Raw genomic sequence first — 14,654 nt, 5'->3', positions numbered from 1 at the left:
TGCTCCATCTTAATCTAATTTAACTACACCAGTGTGTGGAGTATATGTGAGGAAGAGGATCTGTATTTGTCCACTGTATTTTAACATTAGTGAAAATGGTGTTACTTCACCAACTCAGCTGCCAGAACCCCCTCATTCCACCATCACCCCCATCCTACAACAACTCCACTGGCTCCTCCTCCTGCATGCCGCCAAGGCCATGCACAACCTCGCCCCTCTCTCCTTATCTCTCCGACCTTCTCCACATCGCCACCTCCTCCTCCCGCTCCCTCAGATCCTACTCCATCATCGACCTCACTGTGCCCTCCGCCCGCCTCAGCACCATGGGGAGCAGAGCTTTCAGCCGCTCTGCTCGCCATCTCTGGAATTCACTCCCACCAGACATCCCCAAATCGGACTCTCTTCAAATCCAGACTCGAAACCCACCTGTTCAAAATAGCTTACTCTCTGTAATTTCACTCCACTTATAAATAAAATGCGTTATTATTATTATTATTATTATTATTACTTCGAGAGCTCAATATTTTCTCAGGTGGTACTACACCATGGGACTGCACTGGATTCTGTATATGTGTGTTTATCATTTAAAAATAACCACATAGACACAAAGTAATGCAGCATAATCTACTTTTATTGATATTTGGCTATCACAGACAGCATGTTTAACATGCTAAGGTGAACGAGTGACAAGATCAAGTCATATTTTATGACTACTTGTGACTGTGTTGTATCGTTCCACCTCACTCCCCGGTTTCCTTGACCTGAAATGACAGAACAAAGGCATGTGAAACATTTGGCCAGATAATCAAACTAGTTGTAAATTAATTTAATCTCAAAGTAGTCATCATTACCTTGACGATTTCACGGCTCTTGGCTCTCAGCTTGTTGACCTGAGACTCAGCGATGTCGGCTCGCTCCTGAGCCTCCTCCATCTCATGCTGGACTTTCCTGTACCTGGACAGGTGACTGTTGGCCTGCTCCTCCTGTGTAATAGGACAAGAGGTTAAAACCAGTCGAATGACTTTGTAATTAATGAAAACCTAAATTCACTTACAGATTCCTCAGCCTGTCGTTTGTAAGATTTCACTTTGAGCTGCAGCTTGTCCACCAGATCTTGAAGTCTGGAAATATTCTTCTTATCCTCCTCAGTCTGTTTTGAATAAGAAAAAAGAACATTATACTAGAAAGAGTTTGTTTTAATGACTATATATTATTATAATAACTTGATATGTGCAGTAAATGATCTATTAATAAATGAAAAAAGCAGTTGACCTGATAGGTGAGTTCTTTCACTCTTCTCTCATATTTCCGGACTCCCTTGATGGCGTCAGCCCCTCGCCTCTGTTCAGAGTCAACTTCACCCTCCAGTTCACGAACCTTGAAAGAAGAAGAAGAAGAAGAATGCATTGGTTTTTAAAAAGGCAAAATGCTCTCCTGCTGCACAGTAATTATGAATTGCTAGGTCAACACGCGTCTTACTCTAGCCTCCAGTTTCTGGAGCTGCTTCTTGCCGCCCTTCATGGCCAGATTCTCAGCTTCGTCAAGGCGGTGCTGCAGGTCCTTCACTGTCACCTCCAGGTTCTTCTTCATCCTCTCCAAATGAGAACTGGTGTCCTGCTCCTTCTTCAGCTCCTCTGCCATCATGGCAGCCTGACATTTGGAAGTAGTAATACTCTTTCAATCATCTGTCTTTGGTGGAGTAATGTGACGCGTATACGCGATGACTCACATCAGTGATGGCCTTCTTGGCCTTTTCCTCAGCATTTCTTGCTTCCTGAACAGCATCTTCTACTTCTCCTTGGATCTGAATGAGGTCAGTCTCCAACTTCTTCTTGGTGTTGATGAGACTGGTATTCTGTAAAAAATAACATTTTTGATTATGTACAGCACTGTATCTTTCATGTTGTCAAGTATTTCTAATAGCTTTTTTACCTGAGAGTGCAGTAGTCCCACACGCTCACTGGCATCAACCAGCTCCGTTTCAGCCACTTTGCGGCCTCTCTCCGTCTGCTCCAGTGCAGCTCTCAGCTCCTCGATCTCAGCCAGCATCAGGTTGTTCCTGCGCTCCACCATGGCCACCTGCTCCTTCATGTCTTCCTGACTTCTAATGGCATCATCAAGGTGCAGCTGAGCGTCCTGAATTAATCATAAATAACAACTTTGTAAAGCAGTCCAAAGAAAGTAAACTTTACCTGCACGTTCTCTGACACTGCACCATACCTTCAGCTGTCCTTGCACGTTCCTCAGCTGTTTCTGGGCCTCAGAAGCCTGGCGGTTGGCGTGGCTCAGCTGAATCTCCATCTCGTTGAGGTCTCCCTCCATCTTCTTCTTGATCCTTATGGCATCATTCCTGCTCCTGACCTCAGCATCCAAAGTGCTCTGCATGGACTCGATCACCCTCTGGCTGTTCCTCTTGATCTGCTCAATCTCCTCATCCTTCTCTGCAATTTTCCTGTCAATTTCACTCTTGACTTGGGTGAGCTCAAGCTGAACACGCAGAATCTTGGACTCCTCGTGCTCCAGGGTAGCCTTCACACACACACACACACAGACAAAAAAATCTATGTTATACAGCTCCAGACTGATTTAAATCGTGTTGAATAAAATATATATTAGCCAGACAGTACCTCTGCTTCCTCGAGTGCAGTTTGGAGTTCGGACTTCTCTACCTCTGCAGACTTTTTCGCTTTCTCCAGTTCATGAATGGTTTTTCCAGTCTCACCAAGTTGCTCAGTTAAATCGGAGATCTCCTCTGTAAGAATCAAAGTATATGTATATATGTATATAACATAAATGTTATGAGAGAGTGATGTACTAAGTGTAAAACAGTAAATCAACTATAAATCTCTTTAACTCTTTTGTTAAACTTTTGTTTGGGCATATGCAAATATTATTAATTTTTTCAAAGATAGCATACGTTGCAGATTTTTGTTTTCCCTCTTCAAGGTCTCCAGGTGATCCAGAGATTCCTCATATGAATTCTTCAACTTGAACATTTCAGTGCTGAGGGACCGAGCTTCTTTCTGAGATCCCTCCAGCTCTGCCTGGCTTTCCTCATACTTCTGTTTCCACTCCGCAAGGACCTGAAAACAAAAAGGACACATATATATTACCGTTCAATGATTCATAATTCAGTGACGTTGGTTTGGAAATAAAATTCAAACCTTGTCAAAGTTTCTTTGCTTCTTGTCCAGATTAGCAGCCAGAGCATTAGCTCTCTCCACGTCAATCATCAGGTCCTCCACTTCACCGTGAAGTCTCTGCTTGGTCTTTTCCAGAGAGGCACATTTTGCATTCACAGCCTCAATGGCTTCCTCTGCATCCTGAAGACGCTGGGCAAGTTTTTTCCTGTTTAAAGATGTAAGATATGGATTTTTATGATGAGTTACTTAATTAAAATCACAATGTGGAAACATTGTGATTTCAGAGCTGTTCATTACTTGGCCTCCTCCAGCTCCTCAGTGCGCTGAATGGCATCAGTTTCGTATTTGGTTCTCCACTGAGCCACCTCGCTGTTGGCTTTGGACAGCGCTCGTTGCAGCTCAGCCTTGGCCTCCTGCTCCTCCTCATACTGCTCTCTGAGCAGATCGCAGTCATGGCGGGATGACTGAACAGCATGAGCCAGGGCGTTCTTGGCCTGACAAAGAAATTAAAGATTTGTTTTTTTAAATAAATCTGCCTCACTTCAGTTCAAGCCTTGGACTGTTGTCTGTGCCACACTGAATTTACATGGTGAACATACTTTAACTTCCTCTTCGATGTGTCTCTTAAATTCTTCAATCTGCTGCGTGTAAGCTTGCTTGCTTCGGGTTAGCTGAGAGATCAGGGCTTCTTTCTCCTCCAGCTGGCGACTGATTTCTCCTACAATGCAACAGTGAATGAGATGAGAACTAATCCTAAGGCAGTATGAAAATGTACTTCGAATTAGAATCAGAAAATGTAGATTTTTCCTCACCGTTCTCTGTTTGCAGTCTTGCCTTATGAGCCCCAATGTCGTTCAGTTGTCGCACATTTTCATCGTTTTTAGACTTCAACTCACTCAGTTGATCCTCAAGAGTGCGGCACATTTTCTCCAGATTGCCCTTCAAGTCAATACAACGTGTTGAAGAGTTGCATGATTGTCTAACTTTGTGTGATGAATGAAATCAAATGTGTAGTAGTATACAAAATGTTGACTTACCTTTGATTTGGCGACAGACTCCATATTGCTCGAAAGGTCATCAATCTCCATCTTGAATTCACTCTTCTCCTTCTCCAGCTTCTGTTTGACTCTCTGGAGGTTATCGATCTGTTCCCCGAGCTCTGCCACACTGTCGGCCTGTTTCTTGCGCAGAGTGGCAGCGGTAGCCTCATGCTGCAGGGTGGACTCTTCAAGATCACGACGCAGTTTCTGAAACTCGGCCTCTCGCTTCTTGTTCATCTCAATCTGCACGGCAGTGGCTCCTCCAGCTTCTTCCAGCCTCTCGCTGATCTCCTCGAGTTCCCTGGAGAGATCGGACCTCTGCTTCTCCACCTTGGCTCGAGCCGCTCGCTCAGCCTCAATCTCCTCCTCCAGCTCCTCAATACGAGCCTGGCATTTATATGTTATTAAAGTAGGTGAACATTTTTGTATTTTTAGTACATGAAGTAAAACACCTCTAAAGTCAGTGAGGTGCAGACATGATTACATCAGATACTGTACCAACCTGAAGTTCTTTGATCTTCTTCTGAAGCTGAGCACTAAGTGACTGTTCATCCTCAATCTTGCTGAGAAGCTGGTTTGTTTCAAATTCCTTCCTGTGTTGCAAAACATGTTATACACTTTCATATTCAATATTTATACGGCTTATTTATATTATTGTGTGTGTCAATTTTTATATCCAAATGTTTAGTCTGGGATTTGCACTCGACAAATCCAGTTTAATTGAACATTTGAGATGATTTGACTCACTTCTTTATTTTCTCGTCAGCCTGCTGCTTGTCATTCTCCAGATCCATGATGGTTTCATGGGCCAACTTAAGATCCCCCTCAAGCTTTCTTTTAGCACGCTCAAGGTCCATGCGAAGCTTCTTTTCTTGCTCAAGAGAACCTTCAAGCTGTTTTTAACCGAGGCGAGGAATGAATATAATGGTATATATTTTCACAAAAATCAAAACCCCTGTCTGTTTTTACGACTCACGTCATCCACTTGCTGCTCCAGCTTCACTTTGGCCTTTGTCAGAGTGTTGACTTTGTCTTCCTCTGCTTGCAGATCGTCAAGTGTCTGCTGATGGGCCTCTTGGAGCGCTTTCTTCTCTTTGCTCAACTTGGCAATGGTCTCATCTTGAGAAGCCATTTCTTCAACCAGGTTTTTGACCTAGTGAGTTCAAATGTATTCAGTTTGAATATTTGATCAAAGTGTATGTAAAATTGTAACCGTCGAGTAAATGTATGACTCTCACCTTGTTCTCTGTGGCATGTTTCTCCTTTTCCACCTTGGCCAGTGTGAGCTCCAAGTCATCGATGTCTTTCTTCAACTCAGAGCATTCATCCTCCAGCTTCCTCTTCTTTGCAGTCAACTCAGCATTCATTTCCTCCTCATCTTCCAGTCTCTCAGCTGTCTCTTTGCATTTGGCCTCAAGCTGGATTTTCGCTTTAATGAGCCCCTCACACCTTTCCTCAGCATCAGAAAGGTTTTCACCTTCCTAAAAATGAAAAAAAAGCAGATTTAGAAGATTTAAATAAGAAGTTTAACAAGGGTATTTAGAAATTCACATAGATTGTAGTGATTCATCTTACCGACTGCACTTGCAATAAGAGGTCATTCTTTTCCTGCAGGAGAGAAACCATCTTCTCTTCCAGATCTTTCTTCTTGGCCAGAGCCTTTGCTAGGTCCTCTTTGGTCTTTTCAAAGTCCTCTTTCATTTGGGCCATCTCTTTCTCAGTCTCTGCACTCTTCAGAAGAGGCTTAATCTTGAAGTAGACCTTCATCCATGGCCAGGTTTTGACATTCATGAATGAGCGGATGTTGTACTGAATAGAGTAAATAGCCTCCCTGAGGATAAAGGTAACCAAGTCATTTTCTGAAAGCTGGATTGATAATAAGTGCCAAGATAAGCTAAATGTGACTGATACCTGCGCTCCATCATCTTGACAAACTCTTTCCTCATGACGTAACCTCTGCAAAGAGCCTGAGTCATTGTGATCAGGATAGCAAGTTTCTCATCCCTCATCTCCTCCAGAGTTCCCAGCAGCCCAGCTTTAAAGAACACCTACAGGAGAACAACAGCATTAGCGTATGTATTTTAAAGGACACCCATAATGAATGAATTGATTACCTTTGTGTGTCCGAATTTGTACTGGGTTTGATCGACATCAATAGAGCCCAAGAGTTTCTCTGAGGCCTTTTTGTTGTCAATGAACTGCCCCTCAGGGATGACACTGGCATTCAATACTTTGTATCTGATTGGAGAGAAAATGTTTATTAAAGAATAATTGATTACGGGGGCTAGGGTGCAAACATTGTCTGATTTGATGAGTATTAGTGATTACCTCTGCTTGAAGTCACCATACTGGATTCTGCTGGGGAAACCTTTCCTGCAGATCCTGATACCTTCTAGCACACCGTTACACCTGAGCTGGTGGATGACGAGGAAGTTCTCCATAAGACCTAATGGCACGCTAAAGTCAGTTTTGTTTTGTGGTGTCAATAATCTTTTTGAATGTATTCATGAATACTAGAGAGGTTACCTGGAGTCTTTGATTCATTTGGAATTAAGCATCGCACAAAATGAGGATGGGTGCTCCTCAGGTTGGTCATCAGTTTGCCCAAATTCTCCTGAAATATGTCAATAATGTTTGAATTAATACTAAATAATGAGGCCTGTTTTCTGTGACTTTGAATCTTCAAGTAACAAATGCTATACTTACCCTGAACAAAGCAGACACTGTCTGAAAAGACCCTCCCTTCTTCTTTCCAGCTTTCTTTCCACCACCCTCTGTTGTGGCCACAATTGAAGGGAGAAAATGTTTTTTTCTGTCAAAACTGTGTTCTTACATGTAATCTTCAAATTAACTAATGGGTTTCAACATCTAATGAACATCAGCATCAGCAAGCACTGCACATGTTGTTCTCTGATATATGATCGTACCTTCTCCTAAGGCATGTGCTGCATAGAGGTGAGCCAGCAGTTTGACTGAAGACTTCTGGTAGAGCTGAACCACTGAGTCATTCAGGGGATCCTTGTTCTTGTCCAGCCAGCCAAGGACATTGTAATCAACAGTGCCAGCATAGTGCACCAGAGAGAAGTGGGCCTCAGCTTTGCCTTTGGCAGGTTTAGGTTTCTGGAAGGGGGCACTTTTACCAATATGCTGGTCGTACAGTTTGTTCTTGAAGGTCGTGTCAGTTGCCTTGGGGAACATGCACTCCTCTTCCAGGATGGAGAAGATGCCCATTGGCTATTCAGAGGAAATTATGAATTAAAACAAATTCTTCAAAATCATCAGACAGTTTCTGTATTTGTGAATATACAGCAGCATGTGGCTCACCTTCTCAATAAGCTCAATGCAGGCTGCCAAGTCCATACCAAAGTCAATGAACTCCCATTCAATTCCTTCTTTCTTGTACTCTTCTTGCTCCAGGACAAACATGTGGTGGTTGAAAAACTGTTGCAGCTTTTCATTGGTGAAGTTGATGCACAGCTGCTCCAAGCTGTTGAACTAAAGAAATTAAGATGCATAAAATACTGGTAAGTGCTTTCACTAACATTGTTTATACCCTTAGCTTTGATGTGGTAAGATATCCAAATGCAAACCTTGTGCAAACATCTATCTGTAAGAATATGTTCCATCAACCAAACTTACATCAAAGATTTCAAACCCAGCGATATCCAGGACACCAATGAAATAGCTTCTGGGCTGCCTGGTGTCCAGCATCTCATTGATTCTGACGACCATCCACAAGAACATTTTCTCATAGACAGACTTGCAGAGAGCCATGACGGAATTGTTGACCTGATTTAACAAGTGAATGGTACAACATTAATAATGATATAAAAATCAATAAAACAATTTTACATTCAACAGAAGCAAAATCCTCTGACCTGAGGGACAGTTTGGCCTTTGGTCACATACTCGTTCCCGACCTTCACTCTGGGGTAGCATAGCGCTTTGAGCAAATCAGCAGAGTTCAGACCCATGAGGTAGGCGATTTTATCTGCCACTAAATACAGAACACAAGTTTTCATCTTTAAAAACACATAATACCAGCTTGACTTCATCAGCGTCACTCCTGATTCACTCGTCGGAAAACCTGTGACATTAAATCTCATGGTGTGTGGACGTCATACCCTCAGTGCCATCAGGCTCAGCCTGCTCTTCACGCTGCTTCTGCTTGAATTTCATGCCCCCATGATGCATCACAGCTCCGGTCAGCTTGTAAATGTATGCCTTCTCTTCTAAAGTGAAGCCCAGGATGTCAATGGCTGTCTGTATTAAAAAAGTTTGTCAGTGGTAAACATTCTGCTGCATCGACAAATATTTAGTTTTAAAACAATTTACTCATTATTTAAGCAATTAACTTTCAATCATAAAGTTTTCCTTACATCAGTGGCTATGAATTCTTCAATGTCATTGATGCTCTTGACAGTGATTTCTCCATGACTAATCATAGGATAGTCATATGGGTTTGTGGTAATCAGCAGAGCCTCTGAAGGAAACAGGAAAAAAACGTGTAAACAATACAGACGTTATCATTTGCTTCAGGAATAATGATCTCCTTATTTGCTCATGTCACACCTATGAGCTCAGGTTTGTGGCCCGTTGTGAGCTGATAGAAGATGTGGTAGCTCCTCTCTGCAGACAGCTGGAACGTCACTCGAGACTTCTCCAGCAGATCTGTGTGTGTGTGTGGGGGGGGGGGTAAGTGTTTATGATGTAGGGGGAAATATCTCCTGAAGCAAAGCTGTACAGTAGGAGTTGACAGTACATAGCAAGCAATACATGTCATGTGCAATGAGCTTCTTACAAGTTTCGATATCAGCTGAAGCCAACTTTCCAGTTGTTCCAAAGTGAATTCTGATGAATTTTCCCTATGCAAAAACAGGTTAACATTTACATTAGAACTCTATACTTTTGCGCAAAATAGCAACAACTTTTAAAATGAGACAAGACAAAAACTTACAAAACGTGAAGAGTTGTCATTCCTCACAGTCTTGGCGTTACCATAAGCTTCCAACAGCGGGTTTGCTGCAATGATTTGATCTTCCAGTGAACCCTAAATATAACAATGATTTAGTATCATACATACTGTATACAATATATATATATATATATATATATAAATACACATACATACATATTACATATCATATTTTCATTTTATTTGATGTCAGTTACCTGCATTTTTCCAGGACTATCAATTTTTTTCCCTCCAGCCACTGCAATTGTTGCAAAGTACTGGATGACACGTTTAGTATTGACAGTCTTTCCAGCACCAGATTCTCCGCTGTGTTTATGTGTAAAAAAACAATTATGTTAATCATTTATACATCATGTATTATTGTTTAAATTACTGACATCCATAGTGCTGGCACATACGTGATCAGGATTGACTGGTTTTCTCTGTCTGTAAAAGATCCAAACATTACACAACATTAGGAATTTACTTATTATTGGACACATTGTAGCACGGACAATAAGTTTACCCTGCAGCATGAACTGGTAGGCATTATCAGAGATGGAGAAGATGTGGGGTGGAGCCTCAATCCTCTTTTTCCCTCTGTATCCAGCGACAACCTTTGCGTCGTACACTGGGAGCCACTTGTAGGGGTTCACAGTGACACAGAACAGCCCTGAGTAGGTCTGTAATAGTGAAATATTTGAGAAAAAACATTAATATGAACATGCTTAAATAAGTAAAGCTACATCTGGATAAGCCACTGTCATTGTAGAAACAAATCAAATGAGAAGAACAAGTTAAAACCTGTGCTAAAATGCTAGCCTACAAAGTGCTTCATGGGTCTGCTACCACCTACTTAAATCATCTCCTAAAGGCTTATGTTACCCCTTCTCCTCCAAATGTTAATTTCCGTAAGGGGTCCATATTTTGTACTGTAAATGCTATGAGGTTAATCTTTCTATTCGACAAAACTTACGTAGATCATCCATGCCGCATAGCGCTCTTTGAGATTATACAGCACAGAAGGCTCGCTGAGGTGGGTCATCATGGCCATGTCCTCGATCTTATCATACTTTGGAGGGTTCATGGGAAAGATTTCATCTTCTTTTACAGTGAGGGTCTGTCAAAGAGGACACATATAAAACAAGTTACCATGTAGCAGCTATTTTAGCAGTCTAGTTGTAATTTATTTTTAAAATCTTACTTGCTATTAACAAATTACAGATTTGACCATCTGCAAACCAGTTTTGTCAGTAGGATATGACAAATTTACTTATACTACTACTGAAATAGCCGTGTGTTAAGCTAAACACATCCCACAACAGTCCAAATCATGCAAGTGCAATCCTCACCTTTCCAGTTAGAGTCTCCACCGTGGCTTTGCCCCCCTCTCTCTTTGTAAGTTTTCCCTTGAGGTACATTTCCGCTGGCTCAGTCACAAAGTATGCTGACTTAGCATCGAACGGAGCGTTCTGAGCTTCAATTCTTTCTCTTTCTGGCTTCCGGAGGTAAATGACCGCCGGGCCAAAACACTCCATTTCCGAATCGCCCATGATGACCCTTTACTGCAAGTGAGGAAACAATTTCAAAAACCAGAAAACTAGGACAGATGTTTGCATAAACAGATTGGTCGTCCTTTATGTTTGGTTTAAGACAATTACAGTAGCTGCAGGACTGAACTAATTACCAATAAAGTTTCGATGTTCATATAGGGGACAGCCTGTTCATGTTTAGCTGTAATGGTTATTCAATTGTACTCATGTGGTGTCTGATTTACCTTGGAGCACACCAGGTGAAAAGGCTTGTTTGTGGCAGACTTCAGTGCAGATTTCTGAAAGAAAGGAGCAAAGATGTGAGCATCACAAAGCCTATTGCTCAATTGCTTGGTAGTTTTGTTTGTAGGTCTTGAGAGTAACTACATCTGTGCCGCTGAGATGCTTACCTTTGCTGGGCGCCTGTCCCCGGTGCTGGTTTACTGCTCCTTTATATAGAGTGATGGGAGCCTATCACACTTGTCCTGCTCTATTTGGTCATGATTCTTGTCATTATGCTCATGGAGTAGTTCTTAACCCTAGCTGTAACATTACATAGTTTATGAGATGTCTTCCATCACACATCATTGTGCAGCTTTGAACTCGAGGGGGGGGGGGGGGGGGAGAAATTAGGCTTTTAGAAATTCTCAAATATCTTGCAATCCTGGCAAATAATAGGATGCAGTGATTTGACTTTATCCTTGTCTTAATTAATATCTTTTTGGCTGATAATGTGACGAGGAGAACACTATTCTGAGATGTAGTTTTTGTGAGTTGGTTCTGTAGCATGTTGATGAGAAGTTGTTTGTGCTTGTGAGTACCTACTACTTTCAAAAGTATTTCTGTAAAAAAAAGATACAAAGAGGTGAAGTTTGGTTCATGTTTTGCTGTTGGGTAAGTCAGTAGACAGTCCAAAGGTGTGACTAATACATCTCCTGAATGCTCTTTGGCACTAAAGTAACCTCAAGCTATGCCTCGGAGAAGCTTTAAAAAGTCACCGATATAGTGTTTCAGAGTCCTTACAAGTCAGAAATTATTAAAAATGAAAGGAGTGCCAGTGAGCTTTAAAGAAAGAGGGGGATTGCCAAGGGATTATTTCTCACAACAGTGCCAACAGCTGTTCTTATTCTCGCTCTGAAGGGAGCACAAGGGAGTCTGAGCACTGTCCCTAAATGTGGCGCAACTGAGTGATGATTCAAGCTCAACTTCCTTTATATTCAAAGCAAATCACACCATCCACCCACTGTCTGTCTGTGTCTGTATGTCTGTCTGTGTCTGTGTCTGTGTCTGTGTCTGTCTATCTATCTATCCATCTATCCATCCATCTATCCATCCATCTATCTATCAAGTGAACTTTTGTAGCGAACATTCCTCCTGCCAAGGATGTGTCACACGGCCACCTCAGTTTAAAACGGTGGTTCGAGTGTCATTAGTCTCCTTTTCCATTGGTAAGAAGATCTTCTTACACCAGGGAAGAAGAAGAAAAAGAAGAAGACATTCTAATGTGATTACCCACACGATATAATGAGCCTCTGTCTTCAGTTAAGTGCATGTTATACGATTCCGGGCTCTGAAATCGCCCTTCTTATTAGGGCAAAACTCAAATATAGCACATGGCTCATGTCAATGCCCAAGTCAAATGCCACATGCTCAAGAGGCTTATTGTGTTTTTATGGCCTTTGATCTCTGTCAGTTTCTTCATTTGTCAAGCAGCAACAACTGTGCTCAGGATAACAAACCAAGGTGAGCAACATTCCAGACCGCTGGCTGAGAGCGTTGATGTTGCATCCGTGTGTTAATATTACAAATATTTGTATTTTTGTATATTTATAAAATGTAGTATGTGTATGTGAGGGTTCATTATTCGATATGTGTGTCACAACTCGTGGACAGTTTTTGAGATTGACTCTATGTTGTCACATAGCATTCATTCACACCACTTAGAATGCTTATTATAGTCACTATATATCACCACTAATGTACTCGGTTTGATTTGTGTGCAATCTTCCAGAAAAGTTTTTCATTATGTTTTTAAAGTTTACGCAATGTTGTAGATTGTAAAATAGTCACTGTTACACATAGTTGTAATTTTTTGAAGAATGTGAAAACTGCTTAGCGTTGATAATGTGCGGGGTTTGTTGGTTATAATATAGATACTGAGATAGTATTGTTGGGAGTGAGTTCGGGTGGGCCGGTGGTGAGGGAGTGGGGCAGTGGGAAAGGTCACTGGCACCTTATTAACACCATAAGGAGCCTCGAGTTGCGAAGGCGCAAACATGTTACTTGTGTTGCCAGCTCCTCAGTCATCCGCCTCTGGTCCCCTCAGTGATATACCATCAACTCACATTGACTGCCATTGTATCATATGTTTATTAGTATATCATGAACTTTAAGACAATAAAAAATAATATGTTTTTATTTTCTATTATTTCTATTCAGAGTCTTAAAGGCATTTCTGGGCTTAATCCTACCATGTTTCGGACAAAAGACAAGGAAACGTCGTGGACAGTAGATTCAAAAATGTGGTACGGTATATTTGCACATCCAGACTATTATTCTCATTCTGTGATACTTGTTCAGTTGTTTGTATTTTTTTGTATTGTTATCTGCTGTTTGACTTAACTTTGAATAAGTCTCCAGTTTACTTCAGTCACACACTTTCTCACACCTTTCTCAAGCCAGAGTTTGCATAACTTGCATTAAAGAGTTTTAATCAATCAAAAATCAGATGTTGTGCAGCATTTTTTCAGGCCGTAACTGTTACTTTGTTTTCTGTAAAATAGGACAAATGCCCTTTGTAAGCAAACCATTTCATGTCTAAGCAGAATATATACGATGAAAAGCAATTAACAAAGACCAAAAATGTAAAATTAACTCTAACTAACTAAACCAACAAACTAATGCTGCTGTATTCCTCACCTACATAGGAAGTGGAAGAAGAAGAAGAAGAAGAAAGAAGACCTGAGTGAAATGGTGTAAAATCAGAGCTTTGGTGCCACCTGAGAGAAACACCAAACTAGTCAGTTATTTTTCTCAAAACTTTGTTTTTATTTTCATGGAGGGCAAGTACATGAAGAAGCAGAGGATAACCCACCCACCCACAACCCAAAAAGTAAGACTGGAAGCAGTCCATGGAACAATTGAAGTAATACAGCGATACACAGATATGGATACAATCACTCATAGAACAAATGCATGATGTAGTGTCAGATGGGCAAAGTCAGGACAAAGCAAAACACACAAAAATGAAATAAAATAAATAATAATACATTAATAAATGGGGCGGGGGTAGGTTTGGGGAGTCAGTCTAGGCAATTATTTTTAAGAAAACAGATTTCCGTGGACGAATTGAAAAAGAAAGCTAATGATAGGGTTGAAAAGTTATTATCCACGTAATCTCATTTGCATAATTTTACACCATCACAGGATGAACCTGTGTCAGTGCCAATATAAAGAACCTCTCACTACTGTGTGCGGGGTGAAACAAATCTGAATCATATATGTATCAATATCAATAAACGTAATAAATTATCTGTAGATATGTTTTTTTTATTTATGTGAATTATGTGTCATTTTTGTTTATGTAGATTTTTATTTGTATTTTTTTATGTCACACAAACACACAAATGTGCATCAAAAATTATACATTTTCTTTATTATTATTAATAATAAAATAATAATAATAATAATAATAATAATAATGATAATACTTGGATTTGGATTTATAAAGCGCCTTTCACGAAACTGTACAATAATTTCTGTTAAATGATCTATAAACATATACAGTAGGACACATCCAGAGCACACAATGTAATTAAAATAATTATCAACAGCCAGCAACCACTTATAAGTGTCAAAGGCCTCATGTTATTTGATACCGATTGTATCTTTAAGATGCACTTGAGCTAAGTGTTCTTCAGTACGTCGTGTGATGTAACATTAAGCATGTGCCGATAAGTGTGTCAACCAGAGAACAAGAGACATG

At 40.8% G+C, this 14,654-nt stretch overlaps 1 protein-coding gene across 1 annotated transcript; it reads right to left on the bottom strand.

Moving 5' to 3' along the window:
• Positions 1-613: 613 nt before the first annotated feature.
• Positions 614-11,016, bottom strand: LOC131461457 (myosin heavy chain, fast skeletal muscle-like). Its single transcript, XM_058632729.1, has 40 exons — positions 10,915-11,016; positions 10,490-10,702; positions 10,114-10,257; positions 9,664-9,820; positions 9,557-9,584; positions 9,356-9,464; positions 9,141-9,233; positions 8,985-9,048; positions 8,756-8,854; positions 8,563-8,666; positions 8,308-8,446; positions 8,062-8,180; positions 7,823-7,972; positions 7,508-7,678; positions 7,111-7,417; positions 6,890-6,957; positions 6,710-6,797; positions 6,512-6,629; positions 6,298-6,421; positions 6,095-6,231; positions 5,759-6,014; positions 5,422-5,664; positions 5,160-5,336; positions 4,931-5,076; positions 4,686-4,776; positions 4,181-4,570; positions 3,956-4,082; positions 3,743-3,861; positions 3,441-3,637; positions 3,165-3,348; positions 2,918-3,083; positions 2,628-2,752; positions 2,221-2,529; positions 1,933-2,136; positions 1,730-1,855; positions 1,480-1,650; positions 1,273-1,377; positions 1,055-1,150; positions 852-983; positions 614-761 (listed from the first exon to the last, which is right to left on the bottom strand). The coding sequence occupies exons 2-40, from the start codon at positions 10,688-10,690 to the stop codon at positions 741-743; spliced, it is 5,805 nt and encodes a 1,934-aa protein (XP_058488712.1). The 5' UTR covers positions 10,691-10,702; positions 10,915-11,016; the 3' UTR covers positions 614-740.
• Positions 11,017-14,654: the final 3,638 nt, after the last annotated feature.

The sequence above is a fragment of the Solea solea genome, chromosome 6, assembly GCF_958295425.1.
Source record: "Solea solea chromosome 6, fSolSol10.1, whole genome shotgun sequence".
In the NCBI taxonomy this organism is placed as follows: domain Eukaryota; kingdom Metazoa; phylum Chordata; class Actinopteri; order Pleuronectiformes; family Soleidae; genus Solea; species Solea solea.
The sequence above is the reverse complement of the archived record's forward strand: the minus strand, read 5'-3'. Positions and strand labels throughout refer to the sequence as shown.

What these genes read in the sequence shown, in the direction of transcription:
- LOC131461457 (XM_058632729.1), bottom strand. Translation starts at nt 10,690, where the DNA reads ATGGGCGATTCGGAAATGGAGTGTTTTGGCCCGGCGGTCATTTACCTC. An exon ending in AAGACTGCAAACAGAGAACG is followed by an intron (nt 3,862 to 3,955) that starts GTGAGGAAAAAT and finishes GTTGCATTGTAG; the next exon opens with GAGAAATCAGTCGCCAGCTG. An exon ending in GAGGAGCTGGAGGAGGCCAA is followed by an intron (nt 3,349 to 3,440) that starts GTAATGAACAGC and finishes ATCTTTAAACAG; the next exon opens with GAAAAAACTTGCCCAGCGTC.